Genomic DNA, 27,760 nt, shown 5'->3' on the forward strand with positions numbered 1-27,760 from the left:
AGTGTAAGAGTATATAGAGGTGGTTTCATGTATTTACCATTTTATTTTAATACAAAAATCTATTTAACTATACAAAAGTGTCTATTATTTATGAAATAAGCCTACATTTAGCCTATAATAGTAATAATCCCCTCAGAACAGGGCATTATTGGCCAGTAATGCCCTGTTCTTCGGGGATTATTACTTAATTAATCAATACTTTTGCTAGGCTTGCTCTTCTTTTCATACTGGTTTTATTTTCTGCGCATGCGTGTATGTCTCATCGGAACCTTGTTGAAACGCATAGGCGTGTTACAGTATCACATTTCTGCGCATTAAACATTATGATGACCTGTTGAAAATATTTCTTTATTTATTTATTTATTTATTTATAAAATATTTTACCAGGAAGTAATACATTGAGAGTTACCTCTCGTTTTCAAGTATGTCCTGGGCACAGAGTAAAACAAAATAATACATGGTTACAAGTACAGTTACATAAATGAACAAGGTATACATTATATACAAGACATTGCATGCACAGTTAAAGAAAATATATATTATGAGCGTATGAAACAGTTACAGACCAGATTAAAGTGTGAGACAGCCTTAGATTTGAAAGAACTTAAGCTGGTGGTGGATATGAGAGTCTCTGGTAGGTTGTTCCAGTTTTGGGGTGCACGGAAGGAGAAGGAGGAACGTCCGGATACTTTGTTGAGTCTTGGGACCATGAATAGTCTTTTGGAGTCTGATCTCAGGTGATAGGTACTGCATGTGGTAGGGGTGAGGAGCTTGTTCAGGTAGCTGGGTAGCTTGCCCAGAAAGTATTTGAGGGTGAGACAGGAAAGGTGAACTTTGCGCCTAGACTCTAGTGATGACCAATCTAGTTCTTTGAGCATTTCGCAGTGATGTGTGTTGTAGTTGCATTGGAGAACAAAACGACAAATTGAATTGTAGAGGGTGTCAAGTTTGCTAAGGTGGGTTTGAGGAGCCGAGCCATATACTATGTCTCCATAGTCAATAATTGGCATTAGCATCTGCTGTGCAATACGCTTTCTGACCAGGAGACTTAGGGAGGATTTGTTCCTGTAAAGTACCCCTAGTTTGGCATAGGTCTTGGTTGTCAGGGTATCAATGTGCATCCCGAATGTTAAGAGGGAGTTAAACCATAAGCCCAGGTTTTTAAAACTAGTGACAGGTGTTAGGGTGGTTTTAGCGTTGGTTCTAATCAGGAGCTCAGTCACTGGAAGCTTTACAAATTTAGTCTTGGTCCCAAATACCATTGTTACCGTCTTGTCAGTGTTTAAAAAAAGTTTGTTTTGGGAAATCCAGTTTTCGAGTCTCAAAAAGTCAGACTGAAGTATGTGTTGAAGGTCAGAGAGGCTATGGCTGTGTGCATACAGGATTGTGTCATCTGCATACATGTGTATTGAGGCTTCCTTACAAGCTGTGGGAAGATCATTAATGAACACTGAGAAGAGTAGGGGCCCCAGAACAGAGCCTTGCGGGACACCACAGGTGATATCCAGGGGGTTGGAGTTAGAGCCTGAGATGGACACATGTTGAGATCTTCCTGATAGGTAGGACTGAAACCAGTTTAAAGCATGCTTCCCTATTCCAGAGCTCTGGAGTTTGTTAAGCAGGATAACATGATCAACTGTGTCAAAAGCCTTTGCAAAATCTAGGAATACTGCACCAGTGAGTTGTCCCCGTTCCATTCCGCACTGGATTTCATTGCAAACTTTTAGCAGGGTAGTTACGGTGGAGTGTTTGGGACGAAACCCAGACTGGAATTGGCTAGGGAAATTTGTCTTGGTGTAGAAATCGCTTAATTGGGAGTAGACACATTTTTCCATAACTTTGGATAGAATTGGGAGAAGTGAGATTGGCCTGTAGTTTGAGACAGTGTTTTTGTCCCCACTTTTGAAGATTGGGACAACTCTGGCAGTTTTCCAGGTCTTAGGGATATGGCCTGCAGACAGGATAGAGTTGACTATGGACGCAATTGGTTTGGCAATGGCTGGGGCACCAAGTCGTAGGAACCTAGATTGTAGTAAGTCGGGTCCACATTGGCTGCTTAGTTTTAGTTTGAGGAAAGCTTGTGTAATCTCCTCTTCAGATACTGGGCTAAATTGAAAATTGTGGGCAGTGTTGGGAGGGGGTGGGACTATAGGGGTACTCCCAGGATGAGATTCTTTGCACTGATCCAGCATACAGCGCTCTCCCCCTCGCCCCCGCACACACAAGGCTAAAGTATTTCTACTTCTTATCTACACCTCTCCCACACCATTCATTTGTAATAGTTGACAGGTGACAGCGGGCCTGCTACACCTGTAGTTGACAGCTGATGAAGCTGGAAATCTTTTTGGTACATGCAATCTTGCTGGTATCTGTACGTGAAATCTTGCTCAGGCTGCAGGTATCCAGGCGGGGACAGATAGCAAGGGTTGCCGGTCACCAGGTTTTCACTGACGGTCGGACCGTTATTGTAAGCCGGTGCTGGTGCCGGCACTGTTCCATTGCTGGCCTGGGACTGACGAATCTTAGTTGGTTTTACCATGACCTTTCGCCTTTTGAAGTCTCCATGATCAAAGATACTGGAAATATCTGGCGCAACACACCAATACCCTCCTCTAACTCCGTGTGCAGGAGCAATACGAGAAAAACACGGATCGATACATAACTTTTTCCTTATTGCACGCTTTCACACACGAGCATCTGGTGAAAATTTGTAAAAGTCATAATTTTCGATAAAATATTGATAAATTTGACCAACTGTGGCCATATTATCATCTGCTGCATTAATTGCGGACCATATTAAATAAGCGTACGTTATGTCGGGCTTTTTGCACATGGACTGCGGCGGTGTACTCATTGCAGGACAGGAGAAATCCAGTACAGTTATGTAAAAAAGACACTGTGCATTGAGTTTTTATTATGAAACGCCTAAATTGATACAGTATTGTAACTTCTTCAGTACCAAGGTCAATTCACAATGGACCACTGTGGGTTTTTTTAAACACCTGCAAGTAGATACATTACTGTTGCACATTAGAATTCATTACAATTCATGAATATCTGCCACCTGGCGGATACGCCAAGAATTGCCCCCAATTAAATCTAAACCATTATAATTAAACAGATCAACCGCGGATCAGCTGCGGGTGCTGGGCAGCGTGACTGGGGCATGATGCGGCATGAATGCAGTGAAGTGCGTGGAATTTAGAAAATGCAACCGCTACGCCCCGAGAAGTTTTAAAATAAAAGCTGCCGCAGAAGTATGCTTGGTGTCTGAAGCACAGAGAGATAAAGTGACTTGCCCTAGAAGCTGATACTATGATTTGAACCAGGCTTCCAGGCTTCAAAGTCAGTATCATTGATTTCAGAGCGTTTTCTTACTGAGCAACTTCTTCAATCCTGTACAAGTGTTACCAAAAAAAAACGTTTGATTTTCACACCAAAAATGAGTTATCATGATGTTATGGTCTACTTACATGCGTAAAAGTTATATGTGAATGTACGCACACCCACTCACAAGAAAAGAGAGAAAAACTATTTTTTTTAAATGTTTAAGAAAAAATATAACGAACAGCAAACGGGATCATGTAGAGACATACAACAAACTATATAATGTAGCAGTAAAGGTACAAAATATTCATAGTCTAATGGTATAGACACTCACCGATGGGTGCCACAAAGTATACCTGCGGGTATACCTTGGAAAGAGAGCTAAATTGGCATATATGTTTGGAAGCATAGGACATTAACAGTAATGTACTGTAGCGAAGATGGGACATGCATAAGGAGAAATTCCTTATCACTTTACACACAAGGACTGAGATATAACAAGCACCTTAACATAGTACCCTAATTAACAACACAGCCGATTCCGATTGCAGGATGGCAGTCAGAATAAATTAACTAATAATTCTAGTATTGTATTAAAGATAACAAAAAATTACAGAATAGGAACGACTCAAGTATTCAGAAATCGATACAAACTAGCATATAACCTAAGTAATGGAATGAAATCTAATAACACAATACAGGCATACCCCGCTTTAAGTACACTCACTTTAAGTACACTCGCGAGTAAGTACATATCGCCCAATAGGCAAACGGCAGCTCACACATGCGCTTGTCATCACGTCCTGAACAGCAATACCGGCTCCCTACCTGCACCGAAGCTGTGCGCAAGCAGGGAGACTATAGAGCCTGTTACAAATGCGTTACTTATATCAGTTATGCACGTATATAACTATTGCAGTACAGTACATGCATCGATAAGAGGGAAAAAGTAGTGCTTCACTTTAAGTACATTTTCGCTTTACATACATGCTCCGGTCCCATTGCGTACGTTAATGTGGGGTATGCCTGTAGAGTAAATGCTAAAATCATATATGGCACTAGGAGTCAGACAATACCGTAATAGGGGAGGGAACAGGACAGGATAGTAAGATCAAGAAGACCATTAAACTATACCACTGTATACCCTTCTCCAATAGAAAATATTATATGGTTACCTAACCGAAAAGGTCTCTTGGAACACCCGATCTTGCCATCGATCACACACACTCCCTCAAGCTGTGGGATAGACTTAAGTTTAAATACAAGCTTAAAAACCCAAACTCCCTAATGACTCCTTTTTTCGGAAATAGGGATTTTACCCCGGGACTACCCAGACAATCTTTTAGGTTTTGGCGGCAAGCAAACATTTGTAGACTTTTTGATATTAGCCAAGATCGCAAAGTGACGCATTTTGATGATTTGGTTAAAAACAAAGGGATCCCATCAGGAGAAATCTTTCGTTACCTCCAATTAAAAGCTTTTTTTTGACAAAGTTAAACCCACAAGCCCTGTCTCCCGGTTTGAGAGACTCTGTCTGGAAGCCGACTCACAGGAGAGGTTGATAGACACTATACGGCCAATTTGTCCTACCGGTCGAAGATCAAATTAAACTTAAATTTATAGAGAAATGGGAAGCTGATCTAGGCGAGGAGTTGGAGGATGAGGACTGGGAGGACATTTTCGAAGCAGTAGCCAAAAGCTCAATCTGTTCAACCATTCGGGAAAATGCATATAAAGTAATGACACGTTGGTACAATACACCAGAAAATATTGCTAAATATGTACCAGGCTACTCCCCTATATGTCCTAAGGGTTGTGGCGAGGTAGCTTCTTTTCTGCATATGTGGTGGTCATGTCCCTATGTACAGGCTCTTTGGATGCAAGTGAGATCCTGGATCAACCATATTTTAAGCAGGGATATCCCCCTAGACCCATGGCTGTTTTTATTAATCAGACCACTCCAGGGCCACACCAGAGCGAAGAATAAGCTAATAACCCACATTATCACCGCGGCAAGATGTACCCTGGCAGGTCTTTGGAAACAGGACAAACTTCCATCAATCCCGCAAATCAGAAACAAGGTATGGTTTATATGCACAATGGAAAAGCTCACAAGCTTTTTGAACAATACATATGATAAGTTTCAGAAAGTATGGCTACCCTGGATAATGTTTATAGGAAACAGAAATGTATCCCAAAATTTCCTCAGCCTATAATATTACAAATCCTCCCCTTTTTCAAATTCAGCTGATAATTCCGGCTGTTACCCCTGGCATGTGCTTATAAGTTATATAATGTCTTAACTTAAGAATTCTATATCCCTCAATATCACTGCAGTTTACCTAGAAATACCCGAAGAAAGAGGTTGCCCCAGATTTTTTCTTATCTCTGTACGAAATGTAGTGTGTGGTTATATGGAAATGTACTATGTTATTGCTGCTTTACCAAAAGGCTGTTCTCCTCCCTATCCTCCCTCCCCTTTTTAATTTTGTACCCACCTCCCCCCTGATAATTTTCCCTTTATTCAAGTTGTATTTCTGTATAATTTTGCATAATCTAATAAAAACTTCAAGTTTAAAAAAAAAAAAAACTATACCACTGTAGTGTGCTGGTGACTATATAAAAGTGGGAAGTGGAACTGTGAATAGCTAATTATAACACGTTGCTGGACTGTTGGATCAACAAAATTGGGATGTGTGTGTGTGTGTGTGTATATATTATTAAGGTTATGGTGGGTAAAAAAGTGACAAAAACCCTCCACAGTAAAGCAAATAGCAAATGGAAATATTACTGTATGCTCATTTGCATGTCTCAGACAGGTCTGCAACCCTGCCTTTCACCATTATCACCCAGCACACAGCACTTCCACTGCAGCAAGGGATTCTGGGAAATGACATGCAAATGAGCACAGTGCCACCTTTTGTCTCAAGCTCACATTACATGGACAACCCTTAAGCCAATGCATGCTGCTTTAAACACAGCTTTTAAACATAGGCTGGGATGCGATGCAAAGCCAGTAAACCCACTCACAGACAGACTGTTTCGACCTTGTGGGTCTCTTCAGTGTGAGGTTCATGCAAATGAATATACAGTAATATTTACAGTTGCTATATGCTTTACTGTGGAGGGTTTTTGTCACTTTTTTACCCACCATAACCTTAATAATGTGTGCTGAAGACCTACTCTCAGTCTCAAACATGCAAAGCCAGTACAACCAACCTCCGTTCCTGAAGGCATTTTTAATGCTAAAATACACAAAATATTTTACTCAGGCAATAAGATATGCAGCACACACATAAATTATATAGTGTATATACTGTATTATATATATAATATAACATAATATATCATGTAATTTAATAATATAATATATTATATAGTATAATATTATATTATATGATATATATATATGTAGCCATGTGTATAATTGGTGTACATATCTCTTTCTCATGCTGGCAGTAAACCTGGTAAGTATGCAGGATTGCCAGTAGTCATCATGGAGATTTGCCCTCAAACCCTGGTGAAGTGTCATATATATGTCCCAAAGGAAGTGACAACATGCTTGGTGTCCACCCTTAGTGACATCAGAGATGTGCCTGTTCCTGAGGTGATATAAGACACAGCACTGTCTAAAGTTAGTGGTTCAGTTCCTGTTGTTGTGCTGCCTCTGTTCAGTTAGAGGCACATGAAGGTCTGCAACAGTGTTGCAGTAGTCTCATGCTAGCTGTGAGTCTGTGCAGCTCTGAGCAGAGAGACAGAGAAGCTGTTGAATCTCCCTAAGGGGAGAGGTGGAAAGCAACTCCATTAGGAGAAGGAGGAACTTTCCAGATGGAGTGCAGCAAAGGAATGAGCGGCTAAGCTGATAGCTGTGAGGGGCAGCTGGCCCATACCACCATGCCAATAAAGATGACTTGAATAAAGACACTTCACTGTGTGAGTCTGGAATTACTCAGCAGGGGAAGGCATCACCAAGAAGGAGTTCCTCATCAGAACCATCCCCTTGCGGACGCAGGGATCCTGATGAGGTGGAGGCGCTGCACTGGATATAGGTAGGACTCAAGCACACTACCTCAGCTGCCTGTCTGGGTTGGCAATCCCCACACAACATCATGCGGGAGACTCAGGAGTCCTGTTGCCAACAGGTGCACCACCAGACACTACACTGTAATGGGGACTGGTTAGACCACAGGGGCCAATGTGAGATTGGGTGGGTCAGGCTAGGCCAGAAAATCCGTTACATATATATATTATACTAGTTGAGAGACCCGGCGTTGCCCGGGAGAGGGGGGGGAGGGACAGTGGACGGGAGGAGGGGAGGGGAGGAGGAGGGGGGAGGGACAGTGGACAGGAGGAGGGGAGGAGGAGGGACAGGAGGAGGGGGGAGGGACAGTGGACAGGAGGAGGGGGGGACAGTGGACGGGAGGGGGGGACAGTGGACGGGAGGGGGGGACAGTGGACGGGAGGGGGGGGACAGTGGACAGGAGGGGGGAGACAGTGGACAGGAGGTGGGGGGCAGTGGACAAAAGGGGGGGGGGACAGTGGACAGGAGGGGGGGACAGTGGACAGGAGGGGGGGGGACAGTGGACAGGAGGGGGGGGCAGTGGAAAGGAGGGGGGGTGGGTTGCTTACAATTTCCGTGTCCCTCCTCTCCACTCCCCCTGTATGTTTCTCCGCTCCCCCCTCTCTCTCCGCTCCTGCTCCCCCCCCCCCCATGCATAGCTCCGGTCCCCACCCTAGAGTGTCTGACACACACACAGTGACACACACACACACAGTGTAACACACACACACACACACAGTGTAACACACACACAGTGTAACACACACACACACACAGTGTCCCCCCCACACACACACACACAGTGTGTCCCCCACACAGTGTCCCCCCCCACACACAGAGTGTCACACACACACACACACGTCACTTCTCCTTCCGTCCGCCGCCATCTTACTCCGCGAGGGAGGAAGGGGGTCCTTCCGGGTGCCGCCATCTTAGGCGCCGCGTATCCACTGCCTGTCGGAGCACCGGGGGGGAGGTGAGTGGAGCACCGGGGGGGAGGTGAGGGGAGCACCGGGGGGGAGGTGAGCGGAGCACCGGGGGGAGAGCTGAGCGGAGCTCCGGGGGGGAGAGCTGAGCGGAGCACCGGGGGGGAGTTGACACAGGGAGAGGAGGAGAGCGCGGGGGCGCGCGGCGCGTGCTTGAGAGCCGTGGGGGGTGTCCGGGCGCTCGCTCCGCTCCCCCGCTGACTGTAGCAGTGCCGGCGGGGGAGGTGAAAGCGTGGGAAACAGGGAGACACGGGGAATGTTGGTTCTGTGTGGTATGATCTCCAGAGGAGCTGCGGCCACGTGTGGTGTCCGTTGGTGATGTGAGGATCACACAGCGCTACTGCCTCGGGGGGGGGGGGGGGTGCGGTGTCCGTTGGAGAGGTGAGGATGAGACAGTGCGGTGAGGTGAAGGGGAGGTGTGTTGGCAGTGTAGGCCGTAAGAGGCGGTGTGAGCGTGCGGTGTGTGTGGTGTTGTGTGAGGGTGTGGAATGTTGCAGTGCTGAAAGCAATAAGACTGTGTACCTGATTGTGCAGTTCTGTTGTGGTAGCAGGCGGTCAGGGTTTTCTGGGTTGAGAGCAGTGAGGGTTAGGTGCAAATCTCTCAGAGCAGTGAGGGTTAGGTGCTGGCAAGCGTTCCCAAAGCTCAGTGAGTGAGTGGTGGGAGAGTGTGTCAGTGGGGTAGGTCAGTGAGGGGTGGGACAGTGTGGCAGTGGTGTTGGCCGCAGACCAATGAGAGTTGTGCGGGGGCGGACCACAGACCAATGAGAGGTGTGCGGGGGCGGGCATGGCCTGAGGCGGAGTGACAGGCCAAAGGTGCAATCAGATTGTCCGTAGGGACACAGGAAGATGCAGACAGGCATACAGTGCTTTCACTAATATATAATAAGATACACATAAACAACTTTGCAAAGCGTCGTAAGAGCGTTGGATAAGCCGTTTTGGCGTTGTAAAAATTAATATAGGTATGCATTGCATAGCGTTGGATAACCAATTCGTTGTAAAGCGAAGCATTGTAAAACGAGGACTGACTGTATATATATATATACAGTATATGTTTAGATATTTATTTATACTATTTAAGCCTCCCTTTGAATGTGCTATCTCTTACCAATGATATAGTAGTATCTTATGGCCAGGACAGAGCTTCCAAGTATATAAAGTGTATATTTTGTTGATCCAACTGTTCAGCGACGTGTATATAAATGGCTATTGATAGATCTGCTATCTAATTTAAGTGCTTCTCACATGCTTCTCACATGTATATGGTAACCAAGAAAATATTATTATTTAAGTATTTGTACTTTATACTTATTACCAGTGCTCGACAAATACGGTCGCCAGGTCGCCAGGGCCAACAAGATTTGGCCTCCTGGCGACTCAGCCTCATGGCCGCGCAGCGCACGCGGTTCTATGCTTGTTTTAAAAAAAAAAAAAAACATTTTTTTTCAAAATCCTTCTTCCTGATTGGTTTGACGGGACTTGGCGCGATGCAAGGTTTTTTTTTTTTTGCCAGCTACAGTACAGGCTCTATATAAGCCCACGCACACGAATCATCCTTCCTTTTGTATTCTGCTTGAAGGTTAGTACACCATATCCACAGTACACCATTGCCTCACTGACCCCCCCCTCCCATCCTCCACAGCCCGGCATCGATCACAATCAGGAGCCCACGCACCCAAGCAGCATCACTGACCCCCCTCCTCCCGACCCCCCAGCCCGGCATCGATCACAATCAGGAGCCCACGCACCCAAGCAGCATCACTGACCCCCCCCCTCCCGACCCCCCAGCCCGGCATCGATCACAATCAGGAGCCCACGCACCCAAGCAGCATCACTGACCCCCCCCCCCTCCCGACCCCCCAGCCCGGCATCAATCACAATCAGGAGCCCACGCACCCAAGCAGCATCACCGACCCCCCAGCCCGGCATCGATCACAATCAGGAGCCCACGCACCCAAGCAGCATCACTAACCCCCCCCCTCCCAGCATCGATCCCAATCAGGAGCCCACGCACCCACGCACCATCACTGACCCCCCCCCCACTCCCTCCTTGTGTCCAACGGATGCTGTGTCTGTGTGTGTGTGCTATGCTGGGTCTGTGTGACATGCTGGGTGCGTGTGTGTGTGTGACATGCTGGGTGTGTGTGTGTGTGTGTGTGTGCTGAGCGCCTGGGCTGGCTGGTTTGCTCTATATGAGCAGGAGCAGTGACGTCCTCAATCCTTTCCAGGGCTGTTTATAGAGGAAGTAAGTGCTCCCCCTGCCTCATGCATTACCATCTCCACAGCCCGCCCGACCCCCCCTCCCTCCTTGTGTCCAAAGGATGCTGTGTCTATCTGTCTTTATGTGTGTGCTATGCTGAGTCTGTGTGTGTGACATGCTGGATGTGTGTGTGTGACATGCTGGATGTGTGTGTGTGTGTGTGTGACATACTGGATGTGTGTGTGTGTGTGTGTGACATACTGGTGTGTGTGTGTGTGTGTGTGTGTGTGTGTGTGTGTGTGTGTGTGTGTGTGTGTGTGTGTGTGTGTGTGTGTGTGTGTGTGTGTGTGTGTGTGTGTGTGTGTGTGTGTGTGTGTGTGACATGCTGGATGTGTGTGACAGAGAGAGAGAGAGAGAGAAAGGCTCCCGTGTGCTTCCTCCACCACTTTATTTCTTCATGTCAACTTGGATTCAGCTTTGAGACGCCGGGATCAGCGGAGGGTGAGCACCAGGAAGGGAAACTTAATTTATCTTTTTCTTTAAACAACGGTGTGCCACTCCTCCAACCCCCTGACCAAACATAGATTGTAAGCATGTTGGGGGAAAATGGCCAACAGACGACAGAGAAGCCCAATGCTACATCCAACATGACAGAAAAACACAGTAAAATACTGTACTTATATATTCTCTTGAAAAAGGGTAATTTGGGGGGAAATGGCCCATGATATCATAACAGACTTTTGGCAGGAAAATCAAATTGACTTTTTTTCTTTTATAACTGTATTTATTCACAGCTTTTGTCACTTTAGGAAGGGGTCTGCATCTCCCGAAATACTGTGCTGTTTCTATCTCATGAGTCCTGTACATGCAATAAATGGTCTGGCTAGACCGTCCTGCAGATCTGTGAAACTATCTGTATTTTCCTTTCACCCGAGATGACTACTACATAGTAGAGATGTGCAAAGCTTTCACCCGAGTTTGCAAACTGTGCCAACCGGGGCCTTTTTTCAAGACAAAAAGCCGTGAATCAGTCAGAGCTGAGTAACCGCAAAGTAAAAATTCACAAAAGTGTTTTCATTAATAATGCTAACCAGACACTGAAATATGGGTTTTATGCAGGGTAGAAGAGAAAATGCTTGACAAATCTCTTGCGAACTAAGACTGAGCTGTGATTCATTGGCAAAACAGCGAATTGATGGTGAGATTGTGTGATTTCTGATAAACTTTTAGTTCTTAAAACGTCAGCAAACTGGTTTGGCAGGAACCAATTTTGGTTAAAAAAAAAATGCATAAAGGTTTGCAAATGCATTTAGGACAGTTTCTCAAATCTCTACTAGACAATACAAAGGGATCCTGTTGATAGGACACCACGGATCATGTTTAAAACTCCTATTTGTCTGGTATTGAGGTGTGCGGGACAATCCAGTTATTCCTCTGACATTTGAATATACTAATTACAATACGATATACAATACAGTAGGTTTAAAAGCACCAAACGTAAAAATATAAACACACAAGAGAGAAATCCCTACCTAAAATAACTTATGTCCTTATTCAATAGGGTGTAAAGCCACTTCCTATGCTGGATAAAATGTAATGTCCATTCATTTCAATGATACCAGCGACAATTACATATTTTTAATAATTGAAACGCTAAAAAAATGTGAGCTCGTAAATTGTATTGACTGTTTATAAAAAAAATTCTGGTGTTGCCCGAGTCTTGCAATTGGACTTAAGAATCGGCCCCCAAGTTATTTTGAGCTGGACAGACCTGTACTGTATTGTATTATCAAAAATTATGTTTTATGCAAGTTGTAATTCATGGACTGAAAACGCCACCTAGTGGCTGTAAGCATATAATGAACAATAAAATTAAATGAAGCCAGAAGCTCAGAAATCTCGGTTTTACAAACTCATACAAAAACAAAAGTAAAAATAAAAGAATACGTAATCACACTTTAGTGAAATCACATACAACATTGGCCTCACTCATATCATGTCTGTTATACACATAAAATTCAATAGACATTAAAACAAAAAGGGTACGCATACTACAGTATATACGGGTTAATTTACTTGTGATCTGCAAAACTTTTGCAAGAGGCAGCAAACTGGGTGAACTGTGCCCAATATCAGCCAGAGTTTACAAGCAATTTGATAAGCATTAGATCAAAAGGTTTAGCAAATTTCCATTGCATTTTTCCCTTGAATTTTGCTATTTCGCCACATCCTCTAAAATCACTTGATTTGCTTAATGCTGATACTATACAGTACATAGGGTTCACACACCATGTGCTTGTGCATCAAGGAGGGTGCACAGGGAGGGAGAGGGAGTGTTATACACAAAGCACACTGTGATCTGCTGATGAATCACACTCAGTGAATTATAATAAAACAAATACACTGTATGTCTAAAATTGGAAAAAGATGGAACTGGTTTGGTGATTGTGGTGGTTATTGTGGCCATGTCCATGGTAATAGCAGCTGAAAAGTGAGTCACCAAATGAGTGGGACCCTAAAGAAAAGAGTTTTGGGAAAAGGACTTTGAGATGTAGGAAATGTATCAGTACTTTATTCCCCGGTAACACAGTATTTTCTCCCAGCTAGCAAGGCTGTATTGTGGGGTGTGAGAATGCATTGTTAGGGAGGCTGTTCCCTCTAATATGTACTGGCCCAGCCAGCAAGTTTTAGAACCAAGTTTTATAAACCAAGTTTTATTCTGTGAATGTGTATTCATTTCTATGGAGGCAGACTCTGTAATGAGATTAGCCAAGTTGCCTGCATAGGAATACGGATCAAAGGCAGAGGTTGGGAGCGGCAAGGTGTTGGGCCATCTGGTGAGCGGGGAAAGACGGAGGATCAGGTCTGCAGATGGGCATTCAGCGGTTGAGACCCTTTGTTCCATCGAGACTCTGGCGCTTACCCAGCGGGCGGTATGACGCTGGCAAGGGGAAGCCGTTGCCGAGATGGAGCTCGTAGGCATGATTTCCATTGACCAGTTCAAATTTCCAGCTTGCCGGAATCCTCGTCATCATGGGGTGGGCCTGAGCACGTAAGCATGCCCCCTCCTCTGATTGGTGAAGCACAACGAGCCTATGGCTTGTGATTGGCTGTTACTGTAGGATCTGTGCTCAGATTGGTCGCTGCTCCGTGCTCCATGTTAAGGTTAGCCACGAATGCTATATAAGGAGCGCGGCCGATCAGAGTACCAGACAATCTCCAGACTTGGTTACGGTGAGGCACATGACGGGCTTCTCAAAAGTGCTCTGCTCAGAATAGCAGAGCGCTCGGCAGTGAAGTGCCGGAGAAGCCCAGCCAGTGGAGGACATGTTCTGGAGGCGAAAACAAGTTACAGGAATGACTGGAGATCCAACCAGCAGGGGTTGCAAGGTGTTTATTGCGAGGATAGCCCCTTGGGGTGCCGGGACGTGAAGCGGACAGGGTATGTCTACCTGAAGCAGGCCCCTGCACCTAGTCGAGTGCCTAGTGTCTTCCCCCCCAGGGCCCCAAGTTGGTGTGTATGTACCCTGTATTTGTGTATTTTGTCATTTCTGCGGGCTTGGCCGAATAAACCCCATTTTATTTAACTGCTTTGTCCCATCTGGTGATAGTGATCCCGGTAAAAGGTGTTAAAAGTTCTGGTCCCCCGTGACACAACCACAAATATCGTCCAAAACATTCAGGTCTAGTTATACACAGGAGCTCCAGCTTAGGCAAACATAACACGGAAACCAACTTCCAATGAGTGTTAGCGCAGAAAGGCTTTCACAGTAGGCCACAGAGCATAAATCCTTTGCCTCTGAGTAGATGATGCATGAGTATGGGAGTCTAAAGGCTATGTTCCAATTTTTTGGTGATTTCTGCTTTTTCGGCAGGGGTCTGGAACCTAACCCACCATCCCTATTGTATTTCAGGACTATGAGGAGCAAGGGCTGGCTGGAAAATTTTAGCCTGGTGGGAAAGCCCAATTAACTAGCAGCTCACGCACCAAATATAGATGCACGCTACACGCACCCTACACTATGTGACCAGACGTCCCAATTTAGCCAAGACAATCCCAGTTTTTAAAGACCCGTCCCTGTGTCCCGGCAATTCTCTAAATGTCCCAGTTTGGGCTTGGAGGAGGAGAACAGGGGAGCCCAGCTGCTTAAACACTGCAGCTTCCAGGCAAAAGATGGCGCTTCTGAGCCCTCCATAGCCGCTCCTCTCTAGATCTCTCAGCTCCTCTGTACAGTGTATGTGTGTGTATTTATAATGCATATGTGTGTTCAATGCATTATGTGCATGCAAATGTTGTTTATTTAGTGTTTATATATGTTGAATATAAGTGTGTGTGTGTGCGTGCGTGCGTGCGTGCGTGTGTGAATTGCACTAATGTTGCATGTTTGGTATGTGTGTATGTGTGTTGTGTCAGTGTGTGAGGATGGGGGGTGGGAGGAGAGAAAGGATGTTGGGAGGAAGGAGAGAGGATGAGGGGTGGGGAATGGAGAGGATGGGGGTGGGGAAAGGAGAGGATGGGGAAAAGGAGGAGAGAGAGGATGGGAGTGGGAGGAGAGAGAGGGTGGGGTGTGAGGAGAGAGAGGGTAGGGTGAGGAAGTAGAGAGACGGTAGGGGGAGAGAGGTGGGTGGGCTGAAGAGAGAAAGATTGCGAGGAGAGGGATAGAAGCAGGGGGAGAAAGGCAGTATGTTGGTAAAAGTCCCATTCAGTAGTAACCTCAGTATATTAGTTCATGCAGAGTGAAAACACCAAGGATCTTTGCTGTTATACAGATTGCTCCACGGTGTGTATGGAAACCCTTATGCTCACCTCAATTTCACTATAAGAAATCGCAGAACGGATAGTTGGTAGACATGGTCCCTCTGTACTTGAAAGGCTCCGTGTACTTCAGTGTGGTGCTGTGAACAGCTCACTCAAATTCAAGAGCTGCCTGCGGTAACTCCTGTATCAATGTGATGACATCTCTCCGTTGGACCAAAAGAAAGTAAGTCAAGTGTCCCAACTAGTTTCGTCACCTGTTACGGTGACTTACTCAGGGAGGTGTGAACCTTAGAAAACATTTTTATGTATTCTAAGGTTCATTTCCTAGCCCCTTTATTCTATCGCTATTGGTTCTGTTCCTGTATTGGAATCACTGATCCACCAGATGTGGGAGGGAAGACAGAGGTGTCACTGATTAAGCTTTTGCCTATGAGAAGCGTGTGCGGTTTCCATGATTACAGAAAATAGCTCTATTTAGCTGGCAGTGGATAGGACAATCTATCAGTTCATTGCCCCTTGAAGAAATGGGAGGACTCCTACGAAACGCGTAGGGTGAACAAGGCAAGTGTGGCAGCGCACTAGTAAGTTGACAGAAGTCTTACTTCTGACATCATCTTCCGACTCCGCACTGCAATTGGAAAGTGTCCCTGACAATGAGGACACCAGGCAACACCTCCACAACAGGAACTGCCGACGTACTCCCACGCATGCATCATATATAAATGTAGCCAGGTGTGTCCCCCTGTTCCCCTTACCTGCGGTCCGGAGCACTGTGGCTGTCAGCGGAGCGTGTGGGTGCCGTTAGAGGGGACAGTGGGAGGTGCGCGCCAGTGTAAGGAGCTGTGTGGGGGTTGCGTCCGATAAATGGAGTGACTTGGTCACCATCTTGAGAATCCCGCGCATGCGCAGTAGCACCTCGCGCAGGCGCAGTCCCAGCAATATTTCTCCACAGGGGAACTACATCTTCCAGAATCCTCTGGGGTGACCCGATCACCTGGACAAGGTTAGCCAATAGGGCTGCAGCAAGTTCCTGGCGAGAGTTGATACATTTGGCTCGGTAGGAGTGCGAGGGGTTCATTTGGAGCCAGAACCAGGAAGGGGAAGGTAGGTCTAAGTGTCAGCGGCACTCGGACTAGGCCAGATTAACCCCTTAGGTCCAAAATAGGCCCCATCAAAGTAAGCTTGTGGTTGCTTCAGGGAAGGTCCTTAGATAGGGACGCTTCCCCACTTACTGCCAAGTGTAAGGGACACAGTGGCTGACACCATGCAGTGCATAAGGCCTGTGGTCTGAGACCAGGCTGCCATCTTTGTCAGACACTATCTATGGTGGGACGCTCCGGCTGGCGGCCACCCAACGCGGAGGCGGAAGGTGTCATTGGCTCAGACTGATCGTTTGATTGTTGTTCAGCTACACCCGGGTGTGGGAGCCCCAGGCAGGTATACCAACAAGTTTACCAACAGTCCACAGGCTAGCGCTATGCCTCATATTTGGGTGGGATTGACATTGTGAATTTGAATTCTATGGTTTTACATATCAGGACATAATAACAATCATCTGCTCCTTAGCAGGTCTAAAAATTAGGTAAATACAACCTCAGATGAACAACAACACATGACATATTACACTGTGTCATGATTTAACAAGAAGCCAAAATGGAGAAGCCATGTGTGAAAAACTAAGTATACCTTATGGTTCAATAGCTTTTAGAACATCATTTAGCAGCAATAACTTGAAGTAATCATTTTCTGTATGACTTTATCAGTCTCTCACATAGTTGTGGAGGAATTTTGGCCCACTCTTCTTTACAACGTTGCTTCAGTTCATTGAGGTTTGTGGGCATTTGTTTATGCACAGCTCTCTTAAGGTCCAGCCACAGCATTTCAATTGGGTTGAGGTCTGGACTTTGACTGGGCCATTGCAACACCTTCATTCTTTTCTTTTTCATCTATTCTGTTGTAGATTTGCTGGTGTGCTTGGTATCATTGTCCTGTTGCATGACCCAATTTTGGCCAAGCTTTAGCTGTCAGACAGATGGTTTCACATTTGACTCTAGAATACTTTGGTATACAGAGGAGTTCATGGTCGACTCAATGACTGCAAGGTTCCCAGGTCCTGTGCCTGCCAAACAAGCCCAAATCATCACCCCTCCACCACCGTGCTTGACAGTTGATGTGAGGTGTTTGTGCTGATATGCTCTGTTTGGTTTTCACCAAACGTGGCGCTGTGCGTTATGGCCAGACATCTCCACTTTGGTCTCGTCTGTCCAAAGGACATTGTTCCAGAAGTCTTGTGGTTTGTTCAGATGCAACTTTGCAATCCTAAGCCATGCTGCCATGTTCTTTTTAGAGAGAAGCGGCTTTCTCCTGGCAACCCTTCCAAACAAACCATACGTGTTCAGTCTTTTTCTAATTGCACTGTCATGCACTTTAACATTTAACATGCTAACTGAGGCCTGTAGAGTCTGAGATGTAACTCTTGTTTTTTTTGCAATTTCTGTGAGCATTGCACGATCTGACCTTGGGGTGAATTTGCTGGGACGTCCACACCTGGGAAGATTGGTAACTGTCTTGAATGTTTTCCACTTTTGAATAATCTTTCTCACTGTAGAATGATGGACTTTAAATTGTTTCGAAATAGCCTTATAACCATTCGCAGATTGATGGGCAGCAACAATTGCTTCTCTAAGATCATTGCAGATGTCTTTCCTCCTTGGCATTGTGTTAACACACCTGGATGATCCAGACCAGCAAACTGCTAAAACTTCGACTTTTATAGAGGTGGACACACTTGCTGATGATCAATTAATCAAGGGCATTTGATTAGCAGCACCTGTCTGCTACTTAGCATTTTAATGCCTATGGAAGCAGTAAGGGTGTACTGTACTTAGTTTTTCACACATGGCTTCTCCATTTTGGCTTTATTTTCGTTTAAAATTATTATTATTATTATTCAAGACCACGCGGTCCTCACGATTCCTGACTACCGAGAGTAGATGTACCCCAGGCTAGGCAAAGCTCTTTCCTAGTACACTGCACTCAATCACAATCCATAGTGAGTACTCCTGGTAGCTCCTCCAGCAGAGGTTCAAGTCTTGCATAACAGGGAGGGGAGACTGGTAGCCAAAACCAGGCATGGCTGCACATAAAAAAACGGCAAGAATGAGGATGCAGTCACTGTTGTGACATTATGAGGCGGGAGGGAAAGCAGAAAGCCATCTTGATACCCTTGCACATATAGGGCACATGACCAGTCATTACAAGGCTACATGGCAAAGAAGTGAGAAGGACATAAGCAGTGACATAGATCTGAAGAAAGATGGCTCAACTTCCAGTAGTTGATCAGGTGAATCAAAGGGTTTTGCTGGTGGTGATAAAGATCATGAATCATCATGACGATGTACATGGTGGTTATATAGTAATGATGATGAGTAGTCGGTGGGAGCAGCTCCAGCACGAGCTGCTACTAGCAGTGGACAGCATATGTGTGAAGGAAAGGGGCCCTCTAGCATAATTAGACAAACAAGTGGTGGACCAATTATGTCTAATATTCCAATACAACAAGCCACTGTTAGTGAAGGGTGCACATTAATAATCACAAACACAATAAGGCTCTTTTGCTGAATATTAAATTTACCAAAATACTTGCAGTTGAGGGCAAGGGCTTTAGGGAGCTACTAAAATACGATTATCCTCTTTGGAAAATAAAATGAATCTTATTTCCCAAGACTTTGTTTTGTCAGTTTCTATGTTACCAGCTCCTGAGGAGGAAGCAGATTAAATTTACAGAATACAGATTAAGTACAATTGTTGTTTTTTAAATAAATTGTTTCCAAAGGAAATGTAAATGTTCTTATTGACTGGCTGTGTGAGTACTGCACTGTTGACTGACTTAGCTGCCAGAGTTCCATCACAACCATGTCAGAATTGATCAATATCCACCACTAGTGTCCATCACCACCAACAATGTTTTGTACCATTTTGTGGGAGCCCAAACAAGTCAGAACACATACAGCTTTGCCGGCCACAAACGTGACATCTACATTGGCAAAGTACTTGCCTTATTACGTGTATGTCTTAGGCCGAGCGTATAGTGCCTGCGACGGGCGACGCGCGATGTCACCCGTCGCCGCTAACAAAAGTTATATTTCGCTTTGTGGCGGCGTCGCGGTCTTACTGGCATTTGATTGGTTCAGGGGCTGTCACATGAGGCGACAGCCCTTGAAAAATCAAATATTGCCAGCTTCCAAAATTCGCGATGCTCCGTTGCATAGTCGCCGCCGCGCTTACTATAAGCGCATGCGACGGCAATGCATTTGTTTTTGGGCGACGTCGCGGCACCATATGCATGACCTTAGCTGTTTCATCTTTACCGCAATCATGAGAGGGAGGGCCTAAGGACATACACTGTCGTCCTTTTATTTTATTTTGTGTCCTGTGATGAGTAACTCTAATTACAGAACAGTTTTTTTGTGTGTGACCAATGCTACAGTTGTAGGGGCTGAGAGAAATAAATTCAGTGAGAAAACATAGTTTGACCACTGAGATAAATGTTGTTGCTGACTAAGCTGACTCTCCAACACTGTCTGTTTAGCTCATACACTGTGGGATGATAACTTAACATTTGGTCTTCCAGTATGGCTTCTCTTCCCTCAGCCACGCTTTTACACCTACTGACTGTTTTATTACAGAATAGACACTCTATGCTACACAATGCCCAGTAGTACGGCTTCAATGGTCTCCCACACTCAGTCCCTGATCATGCCTCTTTTCTCACACAGTGTTCCTGCTGTGATGGTTGTGATGCAACTACTCGTGGTTGTAATGATGGTGGGGAATGTTAAGATGGCACTGGTTCAGGAGAACAATAACTGCCTGTCTGAGCAATCCTAGGCATATGGATTCTCCTAGTGGTAGTGTGAACAGTGGTGGTAATAATTCTATGACCAGTCTAGCAGAAGACTTCATGAGATAGACATTCCAGAGCTCTTTATGATGATGGTGCAGATAGCTGTGCAGGGTGGCGGTCTCAAGGTGAGCCCCTTTCCCCTATGAATTATGGCACTACATATAGTGCAATGAACCTTTACTGAACTATGCACAGTTCCCTGGGGTGGCAAACTATAATATGTCCACACCCAGGATGGTAGAGCCCTCCTCCTGCAGGGGTGAAAGTTGTTTACCTCTCAAGACACTGTGTCCTCCTATCTCTCATCATCCTCCTCATCATCATCACCCCAAGAGCCATGAGCAACAGCAACACTATTCTGCTCGGTAGGGGACTGACCTTGTCCCTCCTCCTCAACTGTCCCCCTGCCTGTGCCTTCCTGCTCCTCAACTGGCACAATATTGTAGTCAGCAGCAGCAAGACTCTGGTGGTGGCTGTCACTCAGACACTGACTCAAACAAAGAAGAGGTTGAAGGGTAAACCTCCACCACTGTCTGCAGCCCTTCCACCTCCTCATCTAACATACTCATAAAAGTGAAGGGCTGGGTGCCGGGCTTTGGTTACAAAGTGGATAAGTGCCCTTCCTCACCACTTCCACTCTTTCCCCTTCTGCTGCTGCTGACATGGTAGCACTGGCACTATTAATAGCAGTGGTAGTGGTTCTGATTGTTTGGTCCTCCCAGGACAACTTCATTTTAAACCGGGTCATGGGAGAATCCCCTTTACTATGGTCTTCCGGCCTCCCCGTCCTTCCCACTGTTTCTCATGTCCTCACACTCCTCCACCCCTTCCTCCTCTCACCTATAGTAAGAAAAAAAATAACAACAAACAATATAAAAAGGAACTAATTTATGAAGACAATAAGTGAAAATAAAAAATAAAATAAAAGGAAAACTATGCAACTCTAAAAATTAAAAGTAAACTAATATCAAACTATAACTAACTTAATTAAATAAACCAACTTTCTTAACTACTGTACAGTATGTAACTAAAACTAACAATAGCTTCTGACTACTGCTAACAACCTACCAAAACTAAAACAAACTACAAACACAATCTTTTTCTATTTTTTTACTTTTTTATTTTATTTTTTTTTCTCCTTCACATCTTCACTATCTCTGTTACTCAATCACAGTCCTTAATACTTACTAACAATCAACACCCAATACACTTTTACAGTCGAACACTAACACTCAATAGCAATACACATACAAATCACACTAAGAAAACAACCAACACCCATTGGAAGACCCTCAACATCTCTCATAGAAACCCCAATACCCATTATAAGACCCCCAAAACATTTACAAATAAATAATAAATATAAACAGCCTCTTACCCTTATCCCAGGCTGCAGGCAGAGCAGTATCGTTAGCAAACACAAATATAGCATTTTGCCAGGCTTTCATGAATTCCCAAGCAATATGAACTTTCGCAAAAACATTTTGTGAAAATTGCAAAAGTAAGTTAAAAATGGTAAATTATATATTATTATATTAACTAATGTTATATCAACTCCCATCATTTAGAGGGTTATGCAAAATACTCAGAGTGATTGGTCAGAAACCCCCATCCAAGTCAGTGTGGGTTTTCAAATATTCTACGGTGCAATCGGCCACTTCAGACTACAGTATATTGAATTATCCCAGTAGTGTGTTCTGCTTTCCAGTTACATTACCTATATATTTATTTTCCAGGAACCCTACCTGTGTTGAGTTGTGATAGTCTATGACCCATAGGTGGAAGCCACTGGACCGTAGCCAGTGGGTTCCTACTCATAACGTTGTCTTAGTACTTAATTTTTTTATTATAATCTGTTGATGGACATACAGTATGTGTGCATATACAAAAAGAATAAGGTTCATATTTTAATGAACTATACAAAAATAACAGTATTGGTGCTTAGAACAGTGTGATGAAAGTACAGGCAGTGAAAGAATAAGAGAAAGAAATAAAGGTAAGGCAATAGTGACCCCTTGTGGTGGAACAATCAAAACAACACTGAATAAAGAATACTCAAAATAGAAGATAGGTTCCACAATGATATATATGTAAAACACAATGTGGTGATAGAATAAAAGACAAAAACGCGACTCCACTCAACCTTCAAATAGAAAAAGTCTTCTTTTCCTTGGAATACGATGGACAAACAGGATGAGGGAGTGGGATATACGGTATGCAAAAAAAGATGAGACAGAATATAGTGTGATACTGTCACAAGAACCACTGATGATATTCACAAAACTTCAATGGTTATACAGTATATAAAGTAATGTACATACCTGGCAAAGGTAACTGTACCAACAAGCCACTGACACTGGAGTCTTTGCTTAACTTAGCTATAATATCCAAAAGTTCTTCCTGAGAAATATTACTGGGTCTTAGTATCACTTCACTTGAAATGCCTGAAAAATAGAAGATTTTACATGAGACGTAATGCAAGTAAATTGTGAAAGTGAAACATACTCAAAATATAAAAGTCATTTCTTCAATCATTGAGGTTGCTAAATTTTCTTGCAAGTGAAAATAAAAAAAAATGTATTGATGCATATGTAATACCTCTTCCTCCCCCCTAAGGTTGCGCTTATAGTGCTGGCGACAGTGACGCGACGTTGCATCAAAATAAATGCATTGCTGCCGTCGCGTGCGCTTATATTAAGCGCGACACGATGGAGCGACGGCTTGGTCGTGATCGCTGGAAGTCATCTCTATTTTATTTTTCCAGCGACCGTAGCCTGCCGTCGCCGTCGCCGGCACTATAAGCGTAGCCTTAGGGAGATCTGGCTGTTACGGTGTGCCTTGGTGCTATATGGGCTCACCAGTTGCCTGTCAGGAAGCTTGAGTTTCAGTGTTGGTATGGGGAAAGGCAAGTGAACGTCGTCTGGTGCAGCGCCTCCAACCTGTAGGGATCTGCCAGGGGCAGAGAGTGACCCCACAGGAACCCCTTTCCAGTAAGTTAGACAGGAGACGTGGAGCATTGTACCATTTATAGGCAGGACAACAGATTCCATCTCCCACGCATTAGAGGTACTTCATAACACACTACTGATGAACACTTTCCCTCGCATCTTGCAGTCACTTTGTCCCCGAGAAGGCCCCCCAAAGGCTTGAGGCCCTTGGGGCTAGTCGTCACCCCCTTACCCCCTGATGGGGTGAGGTAGAACCACCTTGCTCACTATGAAGGAGGCTACATGCTGAAATCTTACTATAATTTGGGAAAGAATGGAGGAAACACCTCCCAAAACAGGGCTCAAAAGCACATAAATAGGCAACTAATTCAATGCATATATATTCAAATGCAATAAGGAGTAACAAATGTCTAATATTATCCATCCGGAGTACTGTCAGCTGGATCCCATTTTGCTCCTATAAATGGTATGTCACCAGATAATACTAAGGGGAAGTCTAGGAAGACCGTAATGAAAAGATCAACCAGAGCCCAAAGGACTAATGAACAAATCCCTGGAGCTGGATTAACCAAAAATGCACAAGTATTTAAATTGTAGAACACTCTGCTTCTTGATTGTAGAATCAGTTCCTGGACGAGCGTTCAAACAGTCTCATAAGTAACAGCAGAGAAAGATTCTCCCACACGGGAAGATGGCTGTGCACTGCATTCATGGACAGGCCAAAAACAAACTGCAGGAACCTTGAGGAGAACCTCTGACACGTTTCGTGCTGGGAAGCACAAAGGGCTTCCCAGTACGAAACGCCTCAGAGGTTCTCCTTGAGGTTCCTGCAGTTTTTGTATGTCGCAGTGACCCGGCAGTATCAGCTTGTTTTTGGCAAGTCCATGAATGCTGTGCACAGCCGCATCTGCCCGTGTGGGAGAATCCTCCTATAATTTGGGAAGGAAGCATCTTATATACCTGGGGGGAGGGGTTATTGACTCTGCCCCAAAACTGGGCAGGTCTAAGGGTGGAACAGGCATCACCCCACGGTGCTGACACGTATAACCACCCCCCTCCCCCCAGGCATGATGCTTCCAACTGCCACTAGCCCTCACCTGGCTATGGCTACATTTAAATACAATTAGTAGTGTGCTGCTGGACTCTCATGCTGACTCACGAGGAAGCATTTAACCCTAACACTGCCTGCACCTACCAGGACTTGCAGTATGTGCCACCCAAAGCAGGGGCACTAGGCTACACATATTACACTGGATAATGCTATGTTTTTGCAAGAGATTGGAACATAATTGTACAATTATACAGTAAATACAGATGTAGCAAGACTTTCTGTCTCGGGTGCCGCGACTGAGAAAGCCGAAAGCCGTGGCTCTGGAGACAGTGCCTGCCACGATCGTGCTGCGGTGGGGGGGCCCATGCTTTGGGGCAGTTTGACCGGTTGCTGGAAACAATACATTTTGCTACTGTACATCTGGATATACATGTATTATACTGTATACCTTGCAAAACAGGAGTACCTCCTTATTCCATTGTTAATTTGAAGGAAGAAAAGGGACAAGGCCCTGAGCTTACTAGTATTTTACTTTGGGTACAAACAAGTACATATTTTAGGTGGATTGAATTATCAACTTCTTCATTACTCCAAGCAGCAGTTTTAGCCCATATGGTATTTCAGACATTAAGTTACGCTTTGTTCTATATAGTACTTACCTACAGTGGTTGCCGCTTTTATCTTGTTCCTTACATATGTATGACTTGCGGGGTTATCTCCCACTTGTATCACACTGAGATGAGGTCTTATGTTCCCAAGAGACACCCAGGATTCCACGTCCTTTTGAACTTCTTTGTGTATTTGTTTGGCAAGTCTATTTCCTGAGATAATTGTTGCTTTCGACCTGTAGAATAATTTAAACGGTTAAGAAAATGACCATGCAGGAACTAAAATCCAACATTGCAGCAAATGAATCAATTTTTTTGCCAAAAATGAGAACAACTACAAGTTATTACACTTAAAAAAAAACCAAAAAAAAAAACCTGTTATTTCAACCCAAGAGATGTGATTATACATTCTATTTTGGCTAGTCTTATCTTGCCTATGTCAATAGTGGCAACATACATAGTCAAAATCAGCCTAATGCCAGTCTGGAGTAGGTGATAAAAATTGGTGATATTTATTTAGAGTAGTCCAATATCTCCAGCTATCGGAGTTTAGTGAGTACAGGCATACCCCGCATTAACGTACGCAATGGGACCGGAGCATGTATGTAAAGCGAAAATGTCCTTAAAGTGAAGCACTACCTTTTCCCACTTATCGATGCATGTACTGTACTGCAAACATCATATACGTGCATAACTGATGTAAATAACGCATGTGTAACAGGCTCTATAGTCTCCCCGCTTGCGCACAGCTTTGGTACAGGTAGGGAGCCGGTATTGCTGTTCAGGACGTACTGACAGGCGCTTGCGCGAGCTGCCGTTTGACTATTGGGCAATATGTACTTACTCGCGAGTGTACTTAAAGTGAGTGTCCTTAAAGCGGGGTATGCCTGTACTGTAGAATGTGAATAAGGTGCTGTTTATTCTTCATTTACATAAATGTAACGCTTTTGCATATGTAATCAGGTGATGCATACTCATTACCATGTTAATTTGTGATATTGGTGTTAAATTTAGCCAACACATGCAGTATCTCACTGTGATAGTGAGTTATTGCTGTGTTATTAAAGCATTAAACCTTTTAAGACTAAATACAGCTGTAAAAATAACTCTTTATTTTTATCATTGACGCACAGCAATATCAATATTGAAGTTTAGTCAATCTAGTTAATTGTGGCTCCCCTGAGAATCCTTCATTTGATGGTAATGTGGAAATAATACCTAAGCAAGTCAAAATATTTGTGGTCTGTCATTCCCTGTGCATGTACTATATCTGCTACTACTACTGTTTGATGGCAATTATTTTCTGTAAAAAAAAAATAACAATAATAAAAATAATAATGCTGTTGTCTTTTTCTGTTTTCCCGACTTCCCTTTGTCTATTATATTTGCTTCTACCCACAAAAATAAAAGTCATGTAAAAGTTACAATAATAAATCAGATAGTTATTACTAAAATAATAAGAAACAGCACAGCAAAGTTTGTGTCTTATATGAGTTATCATCTGGGCTACACAAGCAGCCGTTGAGTTCAAGTATTGTCTGCTAATGGTGGACCTGCTACCTTAGAAATGCTGCTGTAGTGACAAATGCTGATGTATTTAAAAAACCCAATAAGGTAGAGAATGACTACTGTACTTTAAAAACAGTGTATAATTCTGCTATTTTGTCTTACAATCTTACGTCCAAAAGGCCTTTAATGAGTTGTGTTAATTAATTTGCCCCTTTGTTTTTCAATACTTTAGCAGTTTTATTCATTCTACTGTATATTGTTTTGTGCAAACCCTAAAATTGAGTGCATTGAAATAAATGTTTACAGCAGCCTGGAGTCCCTGTGGCGACAGGGCACATGATTGCCGGGGCCAAGCTGCCCCTCTCACCTTTAACCCTGCTGCCTGCCATGCTCTGGCCCCTTCTCCCCCTTCCCCCACTTCCTCCACTGCATCAGGGAGTAACGTGAGGGAGGGTGAGGGAGATTCATATCCTGGGCAGGGGCGGGATATCCGGTCCGCTACCAGCCAGGGAGGTTCTCAGTCTTGAGCTGCTTGTCGGCTCCGGACTGAGGTCTGCTCCCATGTCGAGTGCTGGTTGCAGCTCCAAGCGTGGCGGCAGGCGGCCCGATTTGGCCCAGCACAGAGTGGGGGGAGGGAGGGGTGGAGCGACGTGTGCTCACAGCGGGCGGCCACCAGCAGGGTGGCAGGAGCAATGGAGGTGGCCAGGGCCGGCGGAGATGCAGGGTTCCCAATATGATGGAAGAGGCCCCCACTGCCAATTGTGCCCCGAGGGGGACGGGGCCGAGACCCCACTTGTAACCCCACAGGGATATGGTATGGGGGCAGAGGGCCCACTGAGGTTAGGGAGAGTGGAAGAGATCCCAATTGTGCTCCTAATGGGATGGGGAGGGGGGCAGAAGCCCCACGGTGCACCCACTGGAATGGAGCTGGGTAGCAGAGGCCATACTTATATTTCCTCTGGGGACGGAACGGTTACCTACCCTACCACCACTGCAGGGGTAGAGACCCAACTTATGCCCCCACTGGGGTGGGGGTGGGACTGGGTCAAGGTCCCCATGTATATCCCCACTGGATGGGTGGGTAGAAATCATATGTATACCCCCACTGGGTTGGGGAAGGGAACAAATACCTCACTTATATCCAATGGGGTCCCACTTATTCGGTGTTGCTCTCCAGTTGGCCACGTGTCAAATTGGGGCAGGTTCAGTACCCTTCTATTAGGGATCCAGCTGTGCCGGCGGAGCTTATTGCTTAGATACCATTTGGCTGCCGGGAAGCAGTAGCAGGGTTAACACAAAAAAATTGTGTGTGCCGATCACGCGCATTTTAAGTGAAACGACTTTCTTTTGTCACTGTTTTGTCACAGAAATTGTAATTGTGATGGTGATGTTTTTAATTAAGAATG

The 27,760-nt window shown here is 44.8% G+C and overlaps 1 protein-coding gene across 2 annotated transcripts in view; it reads right to left on the reverse strand.

Moving 5' to 3' along the window:
* Window positions 1-27,760, reverse strand: part of MTHFD2L (methylenetetrahydrofolate dehydrogenase (NADP+ dependent) 2 like) — a 197,573-nt gene that overhangs the window by 138,791 nt on the left and 31,022 nt on the right. For both annotated transcript variants that reach the window (XM_075565482.1, XM_075565473.1), the window contains exons 2-3: window positions 24,897-25,081; window positions 22,560-22,682 (exon numbers count right to left, since the gene is read on the reverse strand). In XM_075565482.1, coding sequence (XP_075421597.1) covers window positions 22,560-22,682; window positions 24,897-25,081 — 308 coding nt within the window. The remainder of the gene's footprint in view (window positions 1-22,559; window positions 22,683-24,896; window positions 25,082-27,760) is intronic.

The sequence above is a fragment of the Ascaphus truei genome, chromosome 1 (assembly GCF_040206685.1).
Source record: "Ascaphus truei isolate aAscTru1 chromosome 1, aAscTru1.hap1, whole genome shotgun sequence".
NCBI classification, from domain to species: domain Eukaryota; kingdom Metazoa; phylum Chordata; class Amphibia; order Anura; family Ascaphidae; genus Ascaphus; species Ascaphus truei.